Raw genomic sequence first — 27,790 nt, 5'->3', positions numbered from 1 at the left:
TGCTGTCCGAAGAAATTTCAGGTGGACAAGGTGTAGCTGGACCCGGTTGAACAATGTGTAGATGGGAGACGTGTTCAAGCACAAGTAGTACAAGATTGTAGTAGCGGCTGATGGTCTCGCCAGAATGCTGAAAGCGTTCTGCAGCAAGTCGATTCGAGGCGTGATTTCCCACTATGAATAAAAATATCATGAGTTGTTCTTGCTTTGAGACGTGAATAGTATCCTCAAGGTATGGCGCCAAAATGTCCATCACATGCATGAACGTTGTTTTGTCCATTCGGCAAACTTCGGCGAATCGTACTGGACTACCATTGAGAACCTCTTCACAGTAAGCGGCACCACCAAGACAAGAAGTGCGGCATGGAATCTTTGGAGTCATCGTTGCAAGAAGCTGTTCGTAGGCTGATTGGATTGTGTTGTCTAGCTCTGGGTCTTCATCAGATTCAAAAATATCATCGGTTTTGAAAGTTGAGTAAGAATCGATTGATATGTCGGACATTTTGGATACGGCAGTATGGAGATGTTATGAAGTTGGTGTCATTCTGCCAAACAAGTATGGCCAAAAAACAGGAATTATAATTGTACCACACTTTGCAAGTGGTTTTTTGTCTTTACTGCATTATCGGACCCAAAAATGTAGTACACTTTTACAGTACTGTACACTTTATCACCGCTCCCAAACGGGGCCTAAGTTTTTTGTTGATAATAGATTCTGGATGAGTACAAATTCGAAGAATAATAGTTTGACAATGGTGGGAAACTTTTAGGAGGTAAAGAAGCTAAATAGGAATAGAGCTTCTTGAAAACCGTCAAAAGCTTGATTACCATAAGATCAAAGATTGATCTAGAAGAACCGCTTATTGTGAAAACCTTCATGACCTTCCGCTCTATAGATCTACCCTTAGCCTGTACCGATTCCCTTAAGTTAAAACCCGTTCCAACTACAAGTAAAAAGTCTGGCAACGAATCTTTGCAGATCTTTGCCCCTCAAATCGAGTCTCAACGTTCTACATGTCGCGCTTTGGCCCAACAGCAGGAACACTGAGCCTCTCAAGGTACAAAAATTTGACACGATGGTCAGTTGTAAGTCTACTCTTTCCAAAAGTGTACTAGCAATGTGAAACCGACAGCTTGGGTCTTGGCTACTATCTGGGAATTGATGCACGAGCTTTTGAGATCTGGAAGAACTATTTTGGGATTCTGTAGACTGTGACAGTTGCAAAAATGGCCGCTTGCAACTTCCAGATAAGGGAACGTAAAGATCTACCTCGTATATCCAACTGGTCTTCCATCCTGATCAAGCATCAGCATTTCATGTTAAGCAGTTGTGATGAAGAGTCAATGTGGCATCTGTCCTTTAGAGACTGACTGAGCCTTTGAATTACTGTATTTCTTAGGTCAAAAAAGAACCTCTGATATTCAGATTCAAACCAAGAAGAAAAGATGGCAAGGGTCAGCACGAATCATTTAGCCTTTAAGTCTTTCCATCCTCCTTGAAATCAAAATGGCCCACCAATTTGCCTCTTAGTAAGAGGGAATAATTTACTAATAAAATAGCTAGCAGAAGATGTCTACATACTGTTCTCCTAAAACAAATCAATCAGAAAGATCTTTGTTGATCGATAAGGAACCAAAGTGCAATATATATTGTTCTTTGAAGGGACCAAAAGCACAAGTTTTTAAAATGAAAAGCAACTGATTTTGAGTATCTCTCAACACCTTTAGTGTTACTCCAGTCTGATAACAAAGAGAATGAATCGCAATATCCTTTTTATATTATTCCCAAAAGGCTTTATAAGTCACAAAGCTACATGACTCAAGTAGATTTCTCTTTATAAGGTACTATTAAAATCATTTCATAATGATGAACAAAATGATAATTCTGTAAATGATGAAGAGAAGAGGGAAACATCCAAAATCCTCAACCTTGTAGTATATAACTTCAATTACAATCTTTGAATAAAGGTCAATATCCTCAAAAACCAATCATTTTGGACAAAAACCTCCAAAAAACCACTTGTACACATCTTAATAATCATTTAAATCCTTTTCTGATATTATGAATAATTGCATAAACTTTAAATAAGCCACTATGATTCAGGCTGTTCAAGTCAAGCAAAGCAAACCACGTGGGCGCCATCTTACAATGACTCTCTTTAGGGTTGTTTGGTCCTTAAAAAGATTGATTGTACATTTCCAGTGTATTAAGGAGCTGTAATTTCAGGGACTTCATTTCCAACTTTTTTTTTCTACTTCACTTTGTTTTCACCTTTTTTTTGTTTTGATGGTGCTTATGAAACTCAATGTCCTGCTTAAGTGGCTGATGATAAAATCAGCGGAAGGACATCATCTTCCACACCTCACCTTTCAACTCCCAATCTTTTGTGTTTGACCAAAAAACATTACAATCCACAAACAACAACAAAAAGAACAAAAGGTGGAAGCAATTTTTTTGCGCATTGTCCCTGACCTTTTTTGGATGACGGGGTGGCAATTTATAAATTTTAAGACTGTTTTGGTGATTGCCGAACTGTATATAGTTGAAATTTTACTTAAAGTTTAAGGCTTCCAAACAAGACATAAAACTTTAAAACAGGCTGTAAAAGCCCCTCTTGAACCACCCTATTATTGTTGATCTATTCTTATGAGGAATCAAGCTTCCAAATTGATGTGAACTGAGCTGTAAACCATTTTGAAGATTACAGAATTTTTCCAAAGTGCTCCAATTTTTGATTACTAAGGTTCATCTTGTAGATCTCATGATTCTGATCAATCCTTGGTATTACATGAGGTATTTATTATATGTGATGAATGAGTAATTGAGCTGTAAAGATTGATGAAATAAGGTTTTCAAACAAGTTACATGTACAATACAATTTACATATGCACATGTAAGCCAAATTTGCAAATTTCAATTTCATTGATTTTGTCTTTGATCCATTATACCTTTTTCACAACACTCCAATTACTATTGATTTGCAGGGCTTATGTGACTAAACATATTATTCTGTGTCAATTTATACCTGACTCAGTCTGGTAAGACAAGATTTGACATATGTAATTGATGAAAAACTACTGATGTGTTTTATGCCCATGAACACTTTTATGCATGTTTTGCTCACTTTCTTCTTTGATTCTGTTCATACACAGCATCACAATCATGACTCATCTTATGAATAACCATAAAAATACTCCAAAACTCTTGGCCAACCTTAATTCTTACTAATCAAACAACTACATATGAATTATACCAGTAATACCCTTGTTTACCACTTTTTAGATTTCCTTCTTTCCGCAAAAAATTTGCTCTTTGCTAGTAAATTATTAGCTGCACCCCCATCTTGAATCTGCACTGGGTCTTTTAAAATAGGACTCAATTGGCTTACCGTACAAAGGCCAAGTGACAGGAAAGTAGGTGTATACCTGCTTTCCTATAAGCTTGCAAAAATTTGGCAAATCCAAGGGCTCAAATATGAACATGGATATCATATACAGCCCACTGAGGCCAGCCACATCATATTGATAATTCAAGTAGTCCAAATTGGAGATCAGGTTTTGGAAAGGTTTGGACAATTTGCCCCATTGGGTTGATATAATAGGCCTATGTGGCTGTCCATATCTGCAGGGTCATGGTTCAATCTTACACAATGTGGTATCTATACAGGTTGTTTAGAAGGCGTGGTGCCTTGGTTTTTGTCCCATGGGATTGTGAAACAACTTGTATTGTGGTTGTTAGAAGGCCCAGTGCTGCTGGTAATTCATGTTGTGGGCGTGGTGCAAAAAGCGCAAAAAAGTCGCGCCTGGTAGCACCCCAAAACTTCAAAATATGTAGGGGCGCACCCCATAGTTAGTCTGCGGGTTTTTGTCAGTTTTGCAAGCCATCTCCATCTGAAATGCCTGGAGAGGACTTTGAGGAGTGTTGCTTCATCATGGTAATAAGGTTTTGGTCCAACAGTCTACCTCACTCTGATCTGTTGTCACTTTACAGACCAAGTCTTGCCCAAAAGACATATGTAAGCAAGTCACTGTAAGAGTTTCATGTGTATAGAATCACAGTCAACTTCCTTTCATTGTAATATCTCTTGCAATCTACCTTACAATCAATGTCTATAATTCTCTTATTGGCAACTACTGGCACTGTAATACTGGCCTCTGCTGGTGTAGAAGATTTTTCCCTTTTTTATACTTTTTGAGGGCAAAAGGTGCGCCTGCACCAGTCCAATCAAGATTTTTTGCGCCTGGGCGCGCCTGTTAGAAAAAGGACGCGCCCACAACATGACTGGTAATGATCCCGTCAGAGATCACAGAGGGATCACAACTTGTGACATATGATACCCTAAACCTCATGCAAGACCAATGCTCCATTTGTATTACACTATCCTCATGCTACAATAATCATAAATAGTACTCTGGAATCTATCCCTCTCTCTGTCCCCAATGCATGGCCCCCTGAAGCAGGCTATAACACTGATGCTCTAACTGAACATGTGAAAAGATCTTTGATTGTATCCTTGATGGTCTGAATGTAAGCTCAGCAACCAGAAAATTTAATCAAGAAGTGTATTCAATTGTTTTCTAAGTTTCTATCACTGTGCTCCAGAGATGAGCAATTGGAAAGCATTCGAAAGGTTGTAGAGGTAGACAGCCTGGCTCTCATGTGAGTTGGGTATATGTTTCCACCCCCCAAAGTTGGCAATACAAATGTGTGAGATAGTACTGTACAAAGTTCAACCTGTTGGTACCAAAACTCATCAACCATTTGGGTACCCTGGGCCTCATTGAGGAACAGATCAATCCCCCGTCACCTTACCTCTGTGATCTGCTGACCAGATGACAGCCAAGACGTGTCAGGTAAATTCAAAGACAATCACAAAGCCATTGAACTAATCATCATCAACCTCACCAAAACATGAAACCATCACACCATAACAACAAAATTGTTTGTTTTCCCAGGGATTACAGAGGCACATGGAATTCCATTCTGGAGAGCAAACAGAATGTCAGGTACAGCCAGGATGTCACAAGGAGAGACACATGTCATCTCCATGTGTTCATGAATTTGGAAGAAAAGAAGAAAGGAAAATTTTCACTTTAACTACCCTCTTCCAAATTCTCCCAAGCTGAAAACTGGCAGTCCTGCAAGTAGGAATTTAAACTTTTCTTTTCAAAATTTCAAAAAACCCACCAACGGGGGATAAGAAGTCTGATGTTCTCAGGCTTGTTCTTTCCCCAAAGGTGGTGAATTTAGGATGGAATTTTAGTCCCCATACAATTTGTCTCCCCCTTTGCAACTACCCCCAAACCACACTCAAATGGTCTGCTGGTCTCTAGGTAAGAGACAGTATTCCACAGTGGTAGGACCTGCCAGAGGAGGTCAAACACTCCAGGAAGACAAATTATTAGAAGTCTGAGGCGCAGCACTTCCAGAATCTCCATCTCTCCAACACTTGCTCTCCTTGCTAGACAAATGAAAGAATATGGAGTCTGGACACAGCACCAGAACAGCAGAACATGGACCACCAGTCTCTGAACAGCATCAAATCCTATCTAGAGATTTCCTGAGGAACCCATGACAAATATAGAGGTGAGACTCCTATCACCTCAGTCACTATAATTGATCACTAAACTACACAATCAGATATCAAGCAAATAAGATAAGGATGAATGAAAATAGTGGGTATGATCAAATATAATCTGGCCTATTGGGTTTGATCAAGTAATATAGTAATAAAGAGAAAAGGATAGACACGAATGGTTCAGGCTGAATTTAGTGTTGACACAAGTTCTTATGAAACTAAACAAAGTAATCAATATAAAAGAGCTAGTGGCATGATAGCTTTGGACATGAAAGATAATAATATAAGTAGATAAATGACTAATAATAGGAATGATTATGAAATGAGGAGTAGTGATACACAGGAAACAAGGGACAATTTTCCCGCGGGAAAACCAATTGTATCTGACTCAGTTAATGAGCCAAAATGTATTATTTTGGTGTTATATCTGTGTTATTTGTACATTATGGCTCAGAAACTACATTATGTGTAATCGGTCTTCCCACGGGAAAATTGTCTCTTGTTTCCTGTGATAGTGAAGGGATTGTGGCTTACTCTTTTCCTTTTCTAGCATACCGGGTGAGGAAAATAGCATGCCTGTGTCGTGGGGGAGGCATAACTTAAATAGGGATGGATATTTGTTATGATTGGGGTAAAAGTTCTAATTTAAATTGTACTAGGGCCCCTGTGGCTGGTGCGGCCCACTGTGAACATGTGATCATGTCTCTTCACCCGGCTGGATCATCTAAAACCTGTAGTCATGATGGGTTTTTCCATTGTGTCTTGTAAGAATTGTGATTTATATTTGTGTAGAGGTCAATCATCAAGTGCCTTGAGGATACATAGTCTAAGAAGGTGAAATGCCAGCCCAAAAATAACCTCACCCTGACAGCTATGTTCAAATTCCACCTCAGACCAACAACCTTTGGCCTGGATGCTGAAATGAAGTTACCTTACAAAAGTTGCATACCAAATTGAATACTAGAATACCTCAAGACATTTGAAGTTGTATAAAAAGGTCCACAGTATGATTCCCAACAGGAAATTGGTTATTTGAATGTATCAGAGAAGCTCCTTGAAGATCCATCTCTACAACAAGAGAGGTCACATTATATGGTCAACAATATTCTAATTAAGTACAAATGGGGTAGTACTAGTAGGAAAATGATAGTACATCTCAAGGATGTCAGAGACATCCCAATTCTTGATGCAGTATGTCTGGCTAGATGGGGCCCTCCTGGATCCAATGATACAAAAAATTAGCACCAATATCAAGAGGTTTTGTTTTGAACAAGCAGAAATATCTGGAAAGCTAAAAACAATGGAAAAACATGTTTTAAAGTCAGAACAAAGAGAAGAAAGGGGAAGTTGTGTCACAACCAGGTCCACAGAAAATAAAGTGCAGGTGTGGTATTTGAATGAGTTGTTGAAGAAAGACTTATTGGGTCATCAAATACAAAGTAGATGAACAAGTATTGCTTGACCTCAAATAATGAGAAGGTGAGTGTTCATGCTTTGCAAACCAAAGCAAACACCACCTACCCAAGTCAAAGTGAGATGGAATTTTGAGTGCTTTTGAATCCACTGGGGAAAAGGCACAGATTCATTGACAGAATTTTGACAAAAGGCCACATTTTTGCATTGGAAAAAGGAATAACTGGGTAAATATGTACATACATGATTCAAGGATTATCAAAGCAATACACATGTCATATATTCTGTTGATGTGGTATTTCAATGTTTTTTTTTTGAAATCAAATGAAAAGTGCTAGCTTGATCAAACAGGGCCTTTGGAAAATAATTTGATCAAGTAGTGCTTTTGAAACCCCAAACAAGTACACTGTTGACACAAATGACACATGTTCAATGAAACATCTATAGAAATTATTTGCCTTGGAGTCAGAAATCTGATAACATTAATTTTTATGGAAGACGTCTCCTGTTGAATAGCATCACTGAGGAAAAAAGTGCAGGTTTATGCCATTGTCCAAATGATGTGGCACAAAATGTATTGGGGCCCTCATTGTTTGCCATGACCATAGGTCAAACAGCATTGGACTAGGGACCAAAAACATTTGTCCTCATTGTAGTCTTGTAATGATTGATGAATTAAGTTCCAACTACCTTTCACAACATCTGGAACACTGGTGATGGAGACAGCAGTCTCTCACACTACACAAAATATAATATTTTCTGGGCAGAAAATTAAATTATTGATACACAAAAATATTGAGAGGCCAGGAGAAGGGCAAAAAATAAATAAAAATATGCATCTTGTTCCCTGTGGTGAGAGCTTCACTCTCCATATTTTTCCATATTTTTACAGTCCATATTGATAAGTGTACTAACAATAAACCTTCATAATCATCCAATTACAACCTGTAACAAGCACTGAAATTTGGCTCATTAGTGTTTAGAGAAACTTTTGATTTCTGAAAACACCTATAACCTTGTCAAATCTGCCTCAAAACACTCGATTGTAAGTGCATTAGAAAGCTGAACTCTTCCTCTCGAACTTTCATAAGATCAAGAACTATGTAGCTAGTATGACAATCATTCTATGGATCTGTATGTACAAATGTATAAAAAAGATGATATCTTTTTTAGCAGACCAGCATGCCGTGTGGTCCTATTATGAACTATTTGGAGGACAATTCCAGCTTACCAATGCACCCACAATCGAGCGTTTTGGACCCAAATTGAAAAATTTATGAGTATTTTCAGAAATCAAAAGTTTCTCTAAACACTAATGAGCCAAATTTCAGTGCTTGTTACAGGTTGTAATTGGATGATTGTGAAGGTTTATTGTTAGTACACTTATCAATATGGACTGTAAAAATACGGAAAAATATGCAGAGTGAAGTTCTCAACGCAGGGAACAAGATGCATATTTTTATTCATTTTTTGCTCTCCTCCTGGCCTCTCAATATTTTTGTGTATCAATAATTTAATTTTCTGCCCAGAAAATATTATCTTTCTTGTAGTGTCAACAGTCCCTCACACCACAACTTTATAAAAGCATGGAGATAAGGAAACAAACTGACACATGGACTCCCTTTCATCATCAGAGACATTGATTTGGGTAGTTTCAAGATCACAGTGATCCTCAAAGCTCCCCTTTATCTACTGGTGGTCTCTGATTGGGGAGAACTCAACCGTGTGGGTCATTATCAGGGACCAAATATGTTTGTATTATGAAAAACCCCAGCTTCAATTACATTCGGAATATTAAAGGATTGTCAAATTATGATCTTAGCATAAGTTTAAGTAGAATTGAAAGCATTTTTTGTGGAATGGTAGATCAATTACAATGAGACTTTAGTATCATGATGAGTTGTTTAGAAGCCTTCAATCGCCATCCTAAAGATTATGGATAGGATTAGAAGAAGGCGATGAATAAACCACGCCGACATAACACCTGGTTTCCTCTCGGTTTCCCGCCCTTTCCCGCCGGGTTTTGCCAAACAGGAGTCGACAGGTGTGACACAGTTATACGTGAGAAAGGTAACTTCAAATATGAATTCCAATATTAATCACTGCGCGTGGCTCGTGCTCTCATTTTGAGAGCCGACTCTGCTTCCACCGGTTCCCGCTTCCACAGCCCTTCAGGTCTTCGGAGCTCTTCTGAGCAATAATCAATTGTATCGAGGTCATAAATCCCAAGAGTGAAAGTTGAAGAGTTTTGGGATTTCAAATTTGTATATTTGACATGTTCCAGGCATCAGGATTTCGGTCCGATCAATTAGGGTACTCAAAGTAAGTATGCACACGTACATACTTTTCGCTGCATACTTTTTTTTGGCGGGGAGACCGAGGCCAAAAGTATATTTTTTTCTTTTTCCCCGTCAAATAAAAGTATGCACATAAAAGTATGTATGTGTGCATACTTACTTTGAGTACCCTAAATGTATACACTACGGATCAAAAGATTTGTAATCGTGACATGTTTTCCATCACCTGTTTCCAGCATGTTGTCCTCATATGTTGAAAACATCCCCAGTAAAAATGTAACGTAAACATACGTGATTAAGTTTCAAATATGTACGTTGTACATCAGGGAATTGTCGTGGAAATGTTTTTCTTATATTATAAAACCTTGACTGAACATACACTCAGTTCAAAAAGGAGTCGATCCGATGGGGTTATTTTTTTGAAAAATTGGTTACTGCACCCGCCTGCACGTTGGGGAACTGGGCTCGTCACGAGTTTGGGCTCAAGAACTCATCAAGGTGAGATGGTGATGAGGATGCATTACATCTTTGCATGCAAGGGAAGTGAGTGTACATACAACTTGTGGAGATCACAAACGAGACAAGAAATGAACCACAGCTTTTTATGGATCGGTGTATATAAAGGAGGCAGACTGAAAGGGTATCAATGAATGGAAGCTTGATTTGCTAGCAATTGCGACGCGATTGATCGATTGATCCGATTCTAGGTGACTAAAAAATCAAAAATTGAAGTGATACTTAGAACTTCTATGTATGAGGTCGAGCTGAAGCAGGAGACAAGGTTTATTGACCAAAAGCGAACCAAACGCTGCAAACGAGAGCGATGGAAATGATTGAGCGAGATGGGAAATGCGAAATGGGGGACATGTCAGCATCCAATATTTCATGACTTCATCGACTTAACACAGGTCTGAATATGTGGAGAATGGTGATGAAGAGAAAGAGAGGTCTTACCTGAAGTCGTATAGAAAGAAAAAGGAGTCAAAGAGTGAACAGATGTGAAAAGCAAGCTATGACTTTGCTGAAAGGTTAGTGATGCGAATTCAGCAAAGGTTTTCATCACTTGGTTTTTCAAAGTCAAGCCTCAGGTCTTGGTGCAGGCTTTTCAATCCGTTGGGGCAGTTTATGTTCTGGTGAGGTATTGAGATACCTCAAGAATATATGTTTTCAAATTATGATAAGAAATACATCAGCCTTACATATTTTCTACAAAAACACAAAATCCACATCACGATTACAAAACAGATTTGTCACTGCTAAGTAAGTCCCATGTTTCTCAAATGTCATTACTGGAGGTGTTTTGAAGACATATTTGCCCTTAAAGTTTGGACCGTAGTGTACTCTTGAGCTCAAATGAGATAATTTGTTTTTGAAGTGTCCTTTCTTTTTCAAATCCATTTGAAAAGATTCAAAAATCGAGCAGCTGTCAGAATTCTTGATGTTCTTTTTGGGTGGTTCTATATCAAATCCAACAGCGCTTCATGATCAGAACTTCTGTGTCAAGCGTGATGATGAGGTCTGCCAGTCGAAGCAAATCGAGTATAAAATGGCCATCAGAAGCAACCTGCTTCATCCCTCATCCGCTCTTCATCACTGGTCTTTTGCCTATCCGTTTGTTTTCCAATCGCATCTAGTAAATACCTGCCTTTCTTTCCTCAACAACTCCTCACGATATAGACCTAATATCATTTCTTTTGATCGTAGTAATTTTTCCGATCCCTTCATCCTTCACTCATTAATCCTAAATCACCAAAGATGCATATCTCCTTCGCTTATCTTGGCTTTGTGCTTGCTGGTCAGTTCCTCGGTTATAGTCTGCACTCTCTTTCGAGCAAAACTGAGGTCTTGTTCTGTTTGAATCGTTCTTAGCCTCCGCTGCTGCCAGTCCGCGTCATTTGTAAGCGATTGCATTCGGATTCCGTTTCATGAGTCGATGCTGACTTTGTCTATCTTCAGGGCGCGAACCGAGACAGTTGCTCGGTTGAGCGTTCGTAGTGAAGAACAGGCCGGCGGCGAGTGAGTCTGAATTTTTCTAGCTCTGTAGAGCGATGTCACTGACTATCACTTATACTTTCGTAGCGACCATCTCAAGATGAAGTGCTTTGGTGGCTGTGGTGGAGGTCTTCCTGTTCCAGGGCCCACTTCATGCTGGAATGCTCCGGTCGTCTTCCACGGCGGCGGAGGTTTACCACCGATGAACACCTTCTTTTCAACCGTTCAAAGCTACGCTGTCATCACATCCAACACCGTCAACATCTGGAACGGTGGCCTAGACCCTCAATCCATCTTACTTCAGTTCCAAATCATGGTGACCAGTCTTTCAACTCTGTTCTCCACTTTACAAGGCGGATGTTCTTTCCAAGGAAACCCTCAAATCGTACGTCTTTCCTCTTTCGATTTTGGGAGTTCAGCGGTTGGCTAACGCATCTTGTCTCTAGTTCATCTCCACTTTTTCCCCGCTGATCATTCAAATCCAAAGCATGCTCACGATCATCAACACTCAATGTGTTGGTATTATCGGGTCCTTCCAATGTCAGTACCTGTTCTCCTCCTTGAACCATATAAGCTAAGGTCGGATTCCAAATTACTGACTATTTTTCCTACATATAGCCTCCTTTGCCGTCCTATCTGTCTTGATCCAATCGATCGTCGGTGTTGCAATCACCTTTCATGTCGAGGTTCAACAATTCTTCTCGGCCTGCAACTTCAACCCTCAGCTCTGGTCACCTCTCGGTTTCCCAGTCGATAGCTGGATCCACGGAGTTCCAGGTGTATTCCCCGGAGTTCCAGGTGGATTCGGTCCAGGTGGTTTCCCAGGTGTTCCAGGTGGTTTCCCAGGTGGTGTGCCAGGTGGTTTCCCAGGTGGTGTGCCAATTCCAGTACCTGGAGGTGTGCCAGTTCCAGTACCTGGAGGTGTACCAGTTCCAGTACCCGGAGGTGTACCAGTTCCAGTACCCGGAGGTTTCCCAGTTCCAGTACCTGGAGGTCCCAATGGCTGTTTCCGATCACTTGGTCTCCTCAGCACCTTACTCCACGTCCTCATCGTCATCCTCGACCCTCTCTTCCACGGCCTTGGTGCTCTCTTACAAGGAGTCGGTCTCTTGGTTGCAAACCTTGGAACCGCTGTTGGTGGTCTTCTCGATGGTGGTCTCCTCGGTTTGATCTAGAGTGTGAATATTTCCTTCAGATCGTTGTCGTTGTCTGTTTTCCGCTCTTTAGTTTGATTCATCTTTCTGGTATTCCTACCTCTTGTGGCCTACTTCTTGAGCACTTTCTTTCTTTAGTTTGTGGTACTAAAAAAGAACAATGAATGTGGCTTTTTGCCTCTCCCAATTCTCATTTACATTCTCACTATTGAGATAGAAACTCGCTCCCAGTTCCTTGAGCTGAGAGTCAGTTTGAATAAGTCATTGATAGGTGAAGGAAATTCGAGTGAATTTTGAAGATAGTCATTTGTAAATCTCGTAAGTTTCAGTGATGACTTTCGAATTAATGAAAAGTGAATCATAGACTTGAGAAAATTCATAATAACTTCTCAACACAATACATAAAATGATATTCATAGCGACAAAAGAATTGGAATATATTTTGTGGTTAGATTAAAGAGGTTCAAAAACCCACTAAATAAACACTCAACAAATCCAAAAGTGAAAAGAGATGCATCAAGTTCACAACAAAACCGATCAAGAAAAGAAGAAACATTCCACTTTAAAGTCACAAGTAGAACTTCGTTTCTCTGGAAGTTCAATCCCGTTTGAACTCTTAAGAATTTCCTTGAGACTATTATTAACTTAGTTTTGATCCCATCCTTCTGTTGTAGATCACTACTCTGAATATTTTTCCAAGATTGATTAGTTTAAGTTGGGATGGAAATTTTGACAAGTGATGAGTTCAAAGATCACACCTTAGTAAAAAACATTCAAGTTCTTAATTTGGTTTGTGTGTTGGATGGAGATTTGTTCGTTAGATGATAAATTTGGTTTAGAGTTAACCAAGCCCCTCTTACCGCGTTCGCCGCGCCCGGGAAACCCATTTTTGCTTTATTTCATTTCCATCTATATAAGAGGTTCGTTAGGTCCTTTCAATGTTTCACTTTCTTTCAGTCCAATGGAATTGGTCAAAGAATACCCACACCTACATACTTTTCTTTACGTGGTGTCAAAATAGTCGACCTGATATAATTGACCTCAGGCTGTATGCACTATAAACCATATGCACTCTGCACTCAGAACTCAGTGGGAGATGTGATTTTATTCTGAACCATAAAATACTTCTTTACTTGAGAAATATACTCTCAAATCCGACATTTTGTAAAGATTTTTGAAATCTTTTGTATCTTTAAATTCAAACATCATCATTTCCAAGATCAATTTTTCAAACAATTTCAGAAAGATCATGTTGAGTATAACAAAACATATTGAGATTCGATTAGGTAGAAAGAAACTTGAAAATAATCTTTTTAAGTTTTGAATAAAAACCAAGATACGATTTATGTAAAAGACATTCAAAATGAACAAATCTAAAATCTCTTCAAGTGAAATAAAGAAATTTTCAAACAGATCTCATTACAAGATCAAAGAAGATATTGATCATAATTGACTTTACTTCAAAAAATCAAACTTATTTTCCACGAGATTTACTCATCATAAGTTTTTGACCAAAACATTCAAAGTATCTTCTAAAATTTTCAAACTGAGGTAAAAAGTCTTCAGCGTTTTTAGGCCAATAAAGTTGATGATTTTGATTTTCATACAATAATGAAGTTCCACCACCACCCATCGATTGATGTTTATGATTCAACTGATTATTAATCATCACTCTCTTTAAATTTTCATGTTGTTGAATCTTAGTTTGAAGTTTAATCAAATCATCCAATGAGATTCCAAAATGAGCCGAACTCAAAGCTTCAGCCAAACTAACTTGATGATGTTCAAAACTAGGGTTCCATTCGATTCCAATCGATTTACACCATTCAATATATGCAATCGATTTCCCATCTCCTTCTCTTATCAAACTCTTCAATCGTTTCTCAAATGGATCTTTAAGTTTTGTATTCTCAGTCAAGAAATATCTTACCGGTGATTCAAGCCAATTCAAATCATCTTCCATCTCATAAATATCACCTAATCCAGCCGTAAACTTCCCATGCATTAATCTATAGATCCTTAAATACTTTATAATGAGTGCTGATTCACTGATCTCACCGGTCACCATTCTTGCAGGTGATAAACCCATCAGATCACAAAGTGACACCAGCATCGGTAAATTAATACCCTGTATAGCCAAAGCTTTAAGTCCTGCTTCTTTAAATAACGAATCACCTTTCTGATTAACTTCTTGCATGGCCCAAATCATAGCCAAACGTTTCTCGACTTGATGATATTCAATCACGTCTTCTAATCTTTGAAATTCATCTACATCTAATCTATCCAACTTTTCTCTAACCGTTTCCCAATCTCCCAACTTTGATTTATAAAAGATCGGAAAGACTTCTTTGACTGATAAAGCTTCGGCTACATTCATAATCGGTTCTTCAATCGAATTATGATAGATACCTAAATTCCAATTCTGTTGTATGACTCTATCATCTAATTGATCTCTTAATGCTCTATGTCTTCTATGTCCTTCTAGATTCCCAACCGAATCAATAATATCTTGAAAAACCGGTCCTAAGATTAATTCTTGCATAGCTTCTTCTGTATCTTGATCTGTACCTTTAAACAATTTATTATATTCTGGCATATCAATAAATATATTGGCAAACGCTTTAGGATTATCTTTTTGTAACATCGTTAAGACGACTTTTTTGATATGTTCTTGACGTTCTGGACTAAGTCGATCGATAATCGATTTTTTGGAAGCTGCTAAGGCTTCTTCTAGTGCAAGATCATCAGCAGAAGCTTTAGATGATCCTACAGTCGGTTTCTTTCCACTACGAGATCCAGATGATTGGTTGATCGCTTGCTTCTTTCCTTTCCCCTTTGCTTTTCCTTTCTTCCTGGTAGATTTAGATGATTTGACTTTTTCAACCAATGCTGTTTCTTCAGGTAAATTCTCTTCGTTCAAATCTGTCAAACCTTTTCCTTCATTTCTAAAACTTTCAATTTTTTCTTCATGTGCTAAACGTTTGGCTTGATCAATCGAGTTTTGAACTTGATCTTTCATTAAAGCAAACTTGTCTAGATCCCTAAACCTTGATTTTCTTGCTGATAAACTTGAAGTGGAAAATAAAGTAGGATGAATCCCTTTTTGTGATTTTTTGTTCATGTATACTTGCCATCCATCTTCATCTACTTTTAGCTTTGAAGACGAAGGTTGGTCTTCAATCGAACCAATCTTAGGTGATCCTCCTTGATCAGATCCTAATGAGATTGATGAATCTTTTATTCTACAAGAATTCAATTTTCCAATCCAATGTATCAAGAATGAACACATCAGTCACACGAACAAAGATTTCTAGAATCCCAACGTCCTGACTTACTTTTCTTTGGTATCGGGACTTGGCATTGGTAGAACCTTCTTCTGGGCAGTATCAAGTCTATCAACCATCGATTTCTGTGCATCAACTATCCTTGATCCCTTTGCTTTATTCACCATCGAAGTTCTTCCCTCTGAACCCTTCTTCTGAGCAGTATCAAGTCTATCAACCACCGATTTCTGTGCATCAACTACCCTTGATCCCTTTCCTTTATTGACCATCGAAGTTCTTCCCTCTGAACCCTTCTTCTGACCTACCTTCAATTTATCTTTAATCAATTTCTGGGTACCAGAAGGGTTTGGAAGAACTCCATCTTTCACTGTTTGAAAGGAATCGAGCCTGGGAGTTGATGCACTTAAAACTGCATCAACAAATGAAGCTTTCTTTTGCAGATTTTCGGCTTTGATAGGTTTTGATGGACCGGTTTCTGGTTGTTTTTCTTCTCTGAAATGTAAGCAGTTTTTTGATTAATTAGCGAGATATATCATCTTGAATAATTTTAAGGAAATTTAACCAACATCGACTCTGAGACTGGGACTATTTTTTTATCCTGATCACTCGGATCAACACTTGCAGACAAAACTTTCGAAGAGACCGAGTCATGATCAAGATACCTAAAATAAAAAAATACACCTTCAACTTTAAAACCTCGAGGATTAAAATGAATCAGATCACGAAGAAAGAGACTGACTCTTTAGGATGAAAAGATTCGATTTCTTCAGAATTAGAAGCTTGACTCTCTTTAAACCCTTGAGATGTTTCATCATTCCCATCAGGCACTTCAGATCCCCCAACCTGTTTATCCTTCGAATCGATTCTTAAACCCGCAAGATTCCTAAAAGAAAAAAATCAATTTCATCATTATCCTTTTTTGTTTTTGGAAATCATAAGAAGAACAAGTAGGTTGGTTTGGAATTACTTTTGAATAAGTTGATCTGATGAATCAGATGATCTAGTGGGTCGAGTTAGTAAGGTTTTTCCAACCGTAGTTGTAGAACCCGAACTTGGTACTTTTTTCTTCCTTTTACTTTTCCATTTTCTAGACCTATTCATCAAAAGAAACACAAAAAGATAGTCAAACAATTGAGTCATTAAAAAACCACAAGTCAGTCTGAAATCGTCAATGGAATTAAACATTGGTGTAGATTCATACGCACGGACCCGGTATGGTTTGTCCTGGGTTTAAAGGTTGGAGATTCGATTGAGAAGGAAAAAGTGGAGGTGATCTAAAGTCTTGGTCCCGAAACACGTCATACGTTTCATGAAAAGGAGGTGGCAATGGCACGTTCGGATACCCAGACGTGACGGGTTGATAATGCGGCGTAAAGTGTTGAAAGGTAGGATGATATTGAGGAGAGATTTGTTGAAAAGGATGATAGGGAGCCACGAATTCTTGAGCTGTAGTTGGGTGTAATGGGATTGGAGGATGAGATAGTAGAGGACCAGGTTGGATAGGTGGAACGCTTTGAGGTTCGGGAATCACTAGGCCTCCTACGCCTGCTCCTCCGTGACTTTCGGACCATCTCATTGCATCCCTTTCGTCTCGGAATAAGAATATATAAGCGTCTGGTAATGGTAAGCCTTCGGAATGAGGTATGACGTGTGGATGAGGTATGTTGGGTGCTTGTGGATGAGGTATGACTGTTTGTGGATGAGGTATGACTGCTGGATGAGGTATGGGTACTGGATGAACCCATTGTGTCGCGTCTTGAGTTGGAATCCCAAGAACAGGTTCTGAGTCTGAACCATGAACATGAGTCATTTCACTACCCAACCTCGCGCCTTCTTCGAACGGCTTCATGCAAACCAACTTTATAAAAACCAAGCAAACCACCAAACACCTTATAAACATCTTAAATAAATGAGATTGATGATACTGAAGTTCAGGAATATGAAAAGCTTATAAGTCGATAAAACAGAAAATCGAAAAACTCTTCTTCCAATAAAAAAATTGGGAAAGTTTGTTGATATATACTTGTGATCTTCTTTTTCAAGTAAACCAGTTTGTACATGGTAAACTTCAAACACAAGTAATCTCAAATTCCAATGTAGGTACAAAGTTAAGCTAAAGCTAAACCAACCCGTTTGAAGAAATGTTAGAGCCTAAAGAATATTTCTTTAGCTTCTATTTTTTACACATGGTGATCATCGGCCATATGGAAGCATGGAAGCACCTTTGGTGAAAACTGTCAAAAAGACAATAGACCATTTCATGTAACATCATCAGAATATGTAAGATGATGAAGAAAAGTGTCTGAAGTAAATGCAAGGCTGAGACGTGTTGTGAGCCATGGGCTTGAAGAAGTCTGCATATAAAGAAGGTTTTTGTTTAATTTATAAAAATCGTTTGAAGGATGAATGAGAGAAGATCAGTGGAGATATCAAGTTTGATCACTCTCGGCCGCTCCCTTCAATAAATGATGATCCGATTCTGGAGCGGGGCTATCTGGGAAAGGGGTTGGAGAGCGATACCGGATAGTAAGACCAAAATGCGCAGTGACTGCGTAGGATTTTACAAGTGGAATATGCTAATAAACAAACAGGGCTCAACTTCAACAGGGCATCAGAGTCGGCCAAAAAGTCGGATCGAACCACAAACCATAAACCAAAGAAAACCTCAAGAAATTAAAGAAACCAAGACCTCAACAATGATCTCATCCATAGCACCCTACATCAGACTACCCAAACCGAAAACGATCCTAAGCCAATCGAACCAATTCATATCATCACACTCAACCAAAAAAACCCCAACCTCATCCACAACTCCAACGGGGCCATCAACTCGACCTAACAGTATTATCTCATTATCGAACATCTTACAACAAGTATCCGAAAATACGTTGTCTAGAAACTCATTCTTACCAGAAAAATATAAATCAGGGCACGAGAATGCAGTGATCGGTTCTGGAAAGATTAGGTGGAGATCGCCTATTTATAAATCGACTGAACGAAGATGGTTATGTAAACAAGGATTTCATTGGAGGTTATTAAATTACATTCTCAAACCGAATCACCAAAAAGATAAACAAGATCAAGTTGTTGAAAGAAGAATGATGAATGAAAAAGTTAATTATTATAATGGAGAAATCGATTTTAAAGAGTTTCATTCGATCACTTCTGATCCGGTTCCAAAGCTCATCGAACTCTTTGGAGGATTAAATAGACTAAGTCAAGGAGAAAAACGGTACTTGGGAATCGTCCCTAACGAATCTAATCCATTTAGACCGATCAAAACATCATCAAAAACCGAAATTGAAACTGAAAAGACAAGATCGGTGTTACCTAAGTATTCAAAAGTGTCATTGGTACCTAACTTTGGAGTTTATGAGGGTAGGAAAAAGGTATTTAAGGGAAAGAAACGAGAAAGAGGATGGGAAGAGAAATTTGAAGAGGTTGGAAAACGGATGGGAGGTATGGAACTTAGGGTTTCCAATTATAGAAAGGTTTGTGTTTCTTTTGATTTCTGAAGTGGGGTTTTTTGAATTGATGGTGGGTTTTGGTTTATTTGTTTGGTAGGAATGGAGATTGAATAAGGAGAAATCTAGACCTAGTTTACCGTTTTGATTATTGGCACTTTCTTTGTGGATTCTATAGCTTTTTTGGTGTCAATTTTGATAAAAAATGTTTTGTTTGTTTTGAAATTGTTAACAAATTCAGTTAACCTATCAAATCCATAAATCCATAAATCTAAATCAGAAACCAATGATTTAGATTGATCCCCAAACAAAAAACAAAAAAATCATACAAACTCAAAACAAAAAGAAAGAAAAAGAAAGTAATAAGAATCATACATAAAAAGAATAGAAGGAATATTAATCTAATTTTTCTAAATACTCTAATCTTTCTAAAATAATCGATTTAGAAGTTTCTTCAATTTCACCAGCTAAGAAAACTTCATCTAAAATCGAATAAACTTTATGAAACTGAAAAACTAAATCTAATTCACATACATTACCAAAGTATGCATCTATTATTGAGACCAAAAAGAAAAGAAATCCAAAAGAATTAGGTTTTCAATCCAAAAGAAGAAAAAAACAAAGAAAGAGATAAACGAACCTAAGACTTCAACAAATAAATGAATCGATTCTAAATAAGCTAATTCATTATCATTCGAATCCACACAAACACAAAAAAACAAACCAGCATATCTTCTATAATCACCTTACTTGTTCTAAACTAAACATCCCCCCCCAACCAAAAGAAAGAAAGAAGAAAGTTTTACAAATAGAAATCTTTAAGATGTTTTGGTTTTGGGGGGTTTTTGTTACTCAACTTCTACAAAATTAGATTGGTACTTTTGGTCACGTGTGGCTACTAATCTATGTACTTCTCCTCTGATTCTAACTTTTTCTTCGTCTTCCATTGGTACATACCATCTAAAAAAACAGAAATCAAGGTTTAAGAATTAGTTTTTTGGTTTTGTTTGGGGGGTTTGGTGGGTTTTTTTTGGAGAATGGATTGGTTTACTTTACTTTGATAAACGGGCTTTTCCTTGACGGTTTTGAACTAGGATGAATCTTATCATTTTGATTTTCGATTTCGGTTTCGGTTGGGTGGTTCTTGAGAGTGAGAGAGTGAGAGGTATTTGAGATGAGAAGTGGGTTTAAGTTGAAGGGAGAGACATAACCGTTAGAAATTTAGTAAGTTTAAGTCAAATTACATCATTTTAGTATTTTTCAATCTTGACACACCACACTTCAAGTTGATACCAACCAACAAAGAAATCCAAAATGATGAACATCACCAACCTCATTCGGCGTTTCCACCACCTAAATCCCCTGAAAACCAAACCCAAACCCCCAGCCCGATCTCCAACCCCAAAACCATATTCAACTTTTTCCAAACCATCCAATTGGAAACAAAAATGGCAAACCAAACTAACCGAAAGATACCCCACCACCTCCCCAAAACATCTCACAAGTCTAACCCTATCATTCCTAATCCTACACGAACTCAGCTCGATAATCCCACTGGTTTCATTCTTTATGGTCTTACAAACTTATCCTTTTCTTACTCAATCTGTTATGAGTAAGTTGGATGGGTTTCTTATGGGTTCGGATAGGAGTTTGGTTAGGGAAAAGGTTTGGGTTTGGGTTGAGCAGGGGAAGGAGAAGATCGAGAGATTGGTTAGGAGGTATGGATCGGATGTTGATGAGAAGAAGGATGGGAAGGAGGATGGGAAAGGGAGTGGGAAAGGGGATTGGAATATGGTGGTTTTGAATGGGTTGACTTCTTATTTAATCGTTAAAGTTTAGCTCTTTCTCTTTCTTTTGATACTCATTTTGAGGGTTTTGTGAGAAACCTCTTTGTTGATGCAGTTTCTTTTTGGGGTTGGTTTGGAATTGGTTTAGGCACTCTTACCTTTACGAATCGGAATCTCTTTATACTTTTCTCCTACACTTTCAAACTTGATGATTAAAAGTTTAAATTATTTTGGAAAAAAATCAACTTGAAAACAAAGAACCATATCTTTTTTGGGTTTCTTTTTTAGTTTTGTGAAATCATTGGGGTTTTGGGGTTTGGTTTATGAAGAATTTGGAGGTAAGAAGCTGGGTTTTTTGATTTGTGTTGTTTGAAAATTGTATGATTGAAAAAAACAGCTTTTTTTTGGGTTGGTTGGATATGAAATGTACTTGATGATTGTTCTTGTAGTTCATGATATGTGAAGGGTTGTAACTGGGGTCATAAATAAGTATCCTTCCAATAATAAAGTGAGTACATGAAGGTAGTTTACTGAGTAAAGGTTGGAATAACGTGCATTCAAGGTGTTGAATTCCTTGAATTCTTATTCGATAATCAATGTTCATCATTGGTTTTTTTGCTCAAGGTTCTTTTCTATCTTGAAAAATGATTGATAAACTTGATGGATATTCATTCGGTTTTGGTTCTGGCTTGGGTTTTTTGTTTTGCCTTTAAGATGGTGAATGATTTTTCTTCTAGATTTCTTGTTCTGTAAAAACTAGGATGAAGACTAAAAGCTTGACTAAACTTCTTTTCATTGGGCTTCATGAGAAAAGGTGGACATGTTTGCACTGGCACTAGAGAAACAGACAAGTTCTTACCCAATTAACTCTTCAGGATAAGGTTTTGTGGGTTTTATTGTGGTAAACAGAACATGGAGATCAACAGGCACAGGGGGAATTTTGGCCTACTCTCAAACTTGTGAACTTGCCTTAAACCTTGGAGAACTTGATGTATTCCTAGACTATGATTGATATTGGAGAACAAATACTTTTTTTGTTGATTTTGATGGGGTTTATTGGGCCTTCTCGTGTTCAACCTTGCCTTTTTTACAGAGTCATCATGGGCAATTGTGTCTGAAATACTCATGCTGTGCTAAGCCTCAATTATTGGAATGGTTCAATATATAAAAATTCAGTGCAAATGTCTCACATGAGTCAATGTGAAAAAACTATCATAAGTTTACTCATATTGTTACTTCTTGCTGTGTCCCATTTTAGATCTGCTAGTGAAATGCATAACATTTGAAAATCACAGAAATCCTACCTCTAGGTTGGCAAAATGACTAACTATGTCCTCTGAGTCTACTTCTTCAGAATTCATCTCTTTCAACTAAAAACATTTCACCCTTTAAATTCTACACGTGATATAAGGTCAAAAAAATTCAGACCAATCACAATTCTTCCAATAAATCAATCCTAAAGACAATTCCTTACTACTCCATCTTTGACGCCTTTGATTTCCTGACATTCACCAGACCATCAGATCTTATGTGCAAATTGGTTAGGTCAAATGGGGTATGAATTCTTTGATATTTTTGAATTCAACTGTATACCAATACTATAGCTTCTTGCCTTACTATTAAATTCTTGATTAGGTCTACAAAGCAAGGGTGATTGTCAATGGTTAGGTCAAAGAAGTAGTTCAGGGTATTTTTAATGGCATTCTTATCAACTCTTTCAATTACTAATTTGGATATTTATATATCTGTGATGAGAAACAGTTTAAAGCCAAGCAGGAAGATCATCAAGATGTAAAAGATCATAAAAATGATGAAAAGACTTGAAATTCATTATTGATCTTACAAAATAGAATGAACTGCGGAGAGCCAAATCTGAGTCAATATAAATAAAATAATATAGACCTTGATGATTTCATCTTTGTTTATGTTTTTTATCTTTTGTTTGTTCTGCATCTTGATTCTACACTGTTTTCAAATTCCTCACATCCAGTGTGATAGCTTTTATTTGTCAAAAAGATGTATCTTCCATTATCATATGTGATATGGTCTGACTCTGAAATTGATCCTCAGTGATATTATCATTGAATCATTTCACCTTAAAACAGAGATTGGTGATCACTTCAATTGATTTTCCAAGAGACTGATCTCTGATTCAAAAAGAAGATTGATAATTATTGAGGCTTGCCAAAAATTTAAGCAAATCTGGATGCTTTCTTGAGGCTGCCCGGGCCAAAACGGTGGCCAATCCGGTATGTCTCGGTCCACAGCCTTACCCGGAAAGGTATCCGAATTTCACGGGTTTCGGATACTAATTTTCGGATACTAATTAGGAGGGTCTGTTCAGGGTCCTGTTGAAAGTTGATCATAGGGGTTTAGAGTTAAGTCCAAGTTAAGTCCAAATGATTGGTAAAACGATAGACCAAGAGTTCAAACCAAGACGAGGACCAACGACTACCACTACCATTACCACCACCCACTCTACCATCAACATTACCAAAATACCAACACTTCCAATCCAAATCAAACTATGAACGATCCATCACATAAACCTGCTTCAGCATTAACACTATGGTTAAACTCATTACGATTATCAAAATCAGATTTAAGTAACCTTTCAGAAATTCAAGATGGTGAAATCCTTTGGCAAGTCTTGGCAACATTGTTAGTCAATCATCTCGAAAAGCCATAATAACTTTTAATTCAAAGATTTTGATGGGTTTCTTATTTTTGGGAATCTTCGGGGTGGGTGGGTCGGGTTTGATAGGGATTCGAATTTCTTTAGGGCTCCTAGACCTTCTTCTATGAGTGGAACGATGTCAGAACCATGGGTTTTAAGGTTCACTTCATTTAAAAAAATGTATAAATTGATTCTAAGATATTTTGAGTCAGTCTTTCGTTTTGAATCTTTATAACTTGAACAGAAACCTTTTTGTTGTTCATTTTTGGATTGATTGAAAATTTGTTACATTTTCTTTTTGGGGGGGTTGGGGTTTTTTCTAAAGGGAAGAATTGAGAAAAAGACCAAAGGAAGAAGGATTGAATGCTCCGGATTTACAGAAGATTGCAAAACATGGTGATTTGGATGAAAGCGTTTCACTTTCAATGCTAATTCTAACGTAAGAAACTTATCTATCTTTCGAAAAAAAAACGATGTTCTTGAAGATCACTGATAGATTGTTTTTTGTTATATAGTCTTTCAACACTTGTTCAACCTGATTTGCATGTACCTAAAATTCAATCTTTACCAACTTGGGCACAAACAGCTTTGATGTTGGGAATTCAATCAACAACTGAATCACTACAATCACTAGACAAACCATCTCATTCGTCAGTTTCCCTCTGTCCCTTTTGAATCGTTTTTTTACTTCTAACTTATCATTTTTCTTTTCGAATCCGTGGGTTTTTTAGAACAGTAGAACAAGAATTACAAAATGATGAAAGGAATGAAAAAGATGGATTACAACTTGCTCATACACAATTAATTAAAGAGTATCAATTACTTAGGAAATCGAAAGATGAAACTGATCGTCGATTGATTTTAGCAGAAGAAGAATTAAAGGTGGTTAGAGTCGAATTAAATTCATTACGAGAAAAAGTAGAAGAAGATGAGAATAAAAAACGAAGGAATCGAGCTAAAAGTCATGATGATCATGATGATGATGATGATGATGATCATATTGAGGAAGAAGAAGAAGAGGATAAGGATACAAGAGATGTGGCATCTGATTCCAGAAGACCTGATTATTATCTGTTACGTAATGAGTTAGAACATTTGAAAGATGAAGTAGTCAGCTTAGGAACCAAGTTGGATTTATCTGAAAATGAGAATGAAAATTTGAATAAGAAGATTGATGAGCAAAGGAAAAGGATTGATGAGTTGAATGATGTGGATGAACAGAATAGGGGTTTAAGGGATCAATTGGATGAAGTTAAACACGAGATTGAACGAGCTAGGAAATTAGAACATGTGATTGAAAAGTATAAGAAGAAGTTGGATGAATCAGCTGATACTAGAAGACAGTTGAAGGTTTGTCTCAAAGTTCTTATGATTCGGATCTTTCTTCACTCATTTCGATTTCTCTCACTCTTGAGCTTATTGAACTTTATTTTGATTTGATTGATGGTATATCATAATAGACCTTAGAAGAACAGAATACAGAAATCTTGGATCGCAATGCCAAACTAGAAGACGAATATCGAAAAGTATCAGCTTTCAAACCATTGATGGAACAATACAAAACCCAAATAGCCACTCTAGAATCATCATTAGGAAACCAAAGGCGAGAAAAAGATCGATTGAGTTATGAATTAGAAACAGTGACGAGTCGATTACAACAAGTCGAAGAAGAAAGAGAAAGAGAAGGAGAAGAGTTAGCATTATTTGAATCAAGAGTGAAAGAATTAGAAGAAGAGATTCCATTAAGAAGATCAAGTAAAGCAGATACATCTGAATTGATAGATGATAGTTTTGATGTAAGAGCAGCAGAAGAAGAAACAGGCATAATCGCAGGTATAGGTGGAGAATTGAATGATGCGATTGAAGGAAGAACGATGACTTCATTAAAATTAGAATTGAGAAAACTTAAAAGACAATTAAGATTATTGAAGAAGACTAATGACGGATTACAAGATGAAGAAGAAGTGAAATCTAGAGTGGTGGTCTTGGAAAACTTACTAGAAGATTCTAATCGAATGAAAAGGAAATATGAAGATGATTATTTGAATGTGTATAGAGAGAAATTGGTGATCTCTAATCAATTGGAAGAAATTCGTAGTGGGAAATCTATTAGTGGTGATGGGTGAGTCATCAGATTGGACTGAGCTTCTTTTTTTGAACGGAGAAGGACAAACTGATTGATGATTTGATGATTTAAAAGACCAGAAGCTAGTATCGCACTGCGGTTTAGACTCAATGAAACTGTTGATGAACTTGAACGATTGAAGGTGGAGCATACTGAACTAACGGTGGCACATGAACAAGTCTCCAATGAGCTCACAACGGCTAAATCAGATCGTGAGTGAAACTGACTGACGAAACAACTTTTTTAAGAGACGACAAAAGTATTGAAACTGATGCAAATGATTTTGAAATACACGTCGAGGAAATCAATAGTTCACTTGGTTGGAAAGGATCAAATTGAAATTCTAAGTTCTTTAAGAGAATCAATCTCAACAGAAAAGATTGGATTGATGAATGAAGTCGAAAGATTAAAGAATGAAATCAATTTATTAAGAGATTCGTTAAAGATGAAAACTGATCAAATCCAAAGTTTATTATTAGAAAAGATTCATTTACAATCTGATACGATTGATCAAAGAGAAATGATGTTAAGAAGAGAAAGAGAACTTTCTAATCAAACTACTGGTGGTGGTGGTGGTGATTCGAACGATGATCAGATTAGGTTGGGCGTTTTGGAAAGGATATGTAGAGAGAAGGAAGAAGAGATGAAGATTGTGAAGAGTAAGTTGGAGAAGGCTAGGATGTTTATTGTGGAACAACATCAAATGATTCAATCTCAAGCTGGTGGGAATGGAAATGGAGTCAAACCGATTGATATCTCTTCACTGGTTGGTTTCATTTCAAGTTTTTCCCTCAAGATTTACATTTTGGACAAAGTGAAACTGATCTGGATGGTTTGAAATAGACTAATTCTTATGAAGAAATGGACCAAACTTCAAAAGCTGAAATCCGATCACTAAAAGAACAAATCGAAAGATTGAAAGTAAGTCAAATCCCATCGAAACCCATTAGTCTACGACAAAACAACTGATCATGAAAAAAACTGGATTGATGTTTGATTTTATTCAGACTGAATTAATGGAAATCAATGGTAGATATGAAAAAGAATTAAGATTGATGGGATCTGCTTGGTATAATTTAAGTCAACAAACTTTAAGAGAAACGATTGCATTAAATCGAAAAGAATCTTCTAATCAAAGGAATTCAAATCTTGGAATCATGAGTCAAGGGGGTGGAGGGAATGTGAATGGGTTTGGAGGGGTTTTGAGACCTCAGAGTTGGGTTAGACAACAGAGAGATAGGTTAATGAGTCGAGATGGACTGGTGAGTGGGGGATCCCAGATTAATTTTCTCTCCGTTTTTTTTTTGGTGATTTGAGAATTGGAAAGGTTTTTTTGACTCGATTTTTCTTTTGAATTTCGTTGATGGTTGGGGTTGGATTTTGATTTTGATTTGGGCTTGGGTTTGGATTTGTGTTCAGAGGTAAGTAGTCTTTAATTGAATCCAATCAATTAAAATTAAAAGAAAAAGAAGAAAAGTACCAATCAGAAAGAGGAGGAGAAGGAGGAAATAGTAGTCGGTTGGTTAGATCTGGATTACTTTTGGGATATCATCATCATCTGAGACCTAAGAGAGCTACGGTTGAAGGACATTGGTTTGAAAGATGATGGGGGGTTTTTTCTGGAATGCGTCTTTGGTTTTGGTTTTGGACTTTTTCTTTTCGGTGTATGAATGTAATCAATTGAGGTAGGGAAGTGAAGATTTGATGAAAGGTGATACATAATTCGGTTTGGATTTATATATGTTTTTTTGGTTTGATTTGTTTTTTAATGATGTGTTTTTTTACTTGTTTTGTTTTTGATTTGTTTTTGGATTTATGATTTGATTTACTTAAATTAAAGGGAAATGAAAAAAGAAGAAAGTTTATAAGGTACGTGGTACTTGTACCCCGGGGCTGCCACGCAAGATGACTTATATAAGTTTGGTAAAACCTGGTAAATCTCATGAAACGCTCTAGAATGGAAAAAGAGAAAAAAAGGTAGGAAAAGACACCAAATATCTTTGACACCTTGCCAGTCTATT

General features: G+C 37.4%; 5 protein-coding genes across 5 annotated transcripts; 3 read left to right on the top strand and 2 right to left on the bottom strand.

The window, feature by feature from the left end:
• Positions 1-11,041: 11,041 nt before the first annotated feature.
• MELLADRAFT_90128 (uncharacterized protein) lies at positions 11,042-12,453 on the top strand (the record flags this gene model as incomplete). The annotated part of the gene is made up of 6 exons (XM_007413264.1): positions 11,042-11,081; positions 11,156-11,183; positions 11,243-11,302; positions 11,366-11,663; positions 11,725-11,818; positions 11,897-12,453. The coding sequence occupies 6 exons, from the start codon at positions 11,042-11,044 to the stop codon at positions 12,451-12,453; spliced, it is 1,077 nt and encodes a 358-aa protein (XP_007413326.1).
• Positions 12,454-13,906: 1,453 nt separating this feature from the next.
• On the bottom strand, positions 13,907-17,526 carry MELLADRAFT_65535 (uncharacterized protein; the record flags this gene model as incomplete). The annotated part of the gene is made up of 5 exons (XM_007413143.1): positions 13,907-15,674; positions 15,768-16,208; positions 16,456-16,599; positions 16,684-16,809; positions 16,922-17,526. 5 exons carry the CDS (start codon positions 17,524-17,526, stop codon positions 13,907-13,909), a joined length of 3,084 nt encoding a protein of 1,027 aa, XP_007413205.1.
• A 658-nt stretch (positions 17,527-18,184) lies between these two features.
• MELLADRAFT_109223 (uncharacterized protein) lies at positions 18,185-19,328 on the top strand (the record flags this gene model as incomplete). The annotated part of the gene is made up of 2 exons (XM_007413265.1): positions 18,185-19,207; positions 19,281-19,328. 2 exons carry the CDS (start codon positions 18,185-18,187, stop codon positions 19,326-19,328), a joined length of 1,071 nt encoding a protein of 356 aa, XP_007413327.1.
• A 248-nt stretch (positions 19,329-19,576) lies between these two features.
• On the bottom strand, positions 19,577-20,289 carry MELLADRAFT_90126 (uncharacterized protein; the record flags this gene model as incomplete). The annotated part of the gene is made up of 4 exons (XM_007413142.1): positions 19,577-19,731; positions 19,821-19,915; positions 20,033-20,140; positions 20,237-20,289. 4 exons carry the CDS (start codon positions 20,287-20,289, stop codon positions 19,577-19,579), a joined length of 411 nt encoding a protein of 136 aa, XP_007413204.1.
• Positions 20,290-23,494: 3,205 nt separating this feature from the next.
• On the top strand, positions 23,495-27,198 carry MELLADRAFT_90125 (uncharacterized protein; the record flags this gene model as incomplete). The annotated part of the gene is made up of 11 exons (XM_007413266.1): positions 23,495-23,628; positions 23,732-23,851; positions 23,970-24,083; positions 24,160-24,294; positions 24,376-24,994; positions 25,105-25,766; positions 25,845-25,981; positions 26,030-26,535; positions 26,613-26,690; positions 26,777-27,031; positions 27,196-27,198. The coding sequence occupies 11 exons, from the start codon at positions 23,495-23,497 to the stop codon at positions 27,196-27,198; spliced, it is 2,763 nt and encodes a 920-aa protein (XP_007413328.1).
• Between the last annotated feature and the right edge of the window lie 592 nt (positions 27,199-27,790).

Source organism: Melampsora larici-populina, assembly GCF_000204055.1.
Source record: "Melampsora larici-populina 98AG31 unplaced genomic scaffold MELLAscaffold_35, whole genome shotgun sequence".
In the NCBI taxonomy this organism is placed as follows: Eukaryota; Fungi; Basidiomycota; class Pucciniomycetes; order Pucciniales; family Melampsoraceae; genus Melampsora; species Melampsora laricis-populina.
This window is presented reverse-complemented; position numbering and strand designations above follow the sequence as displayed.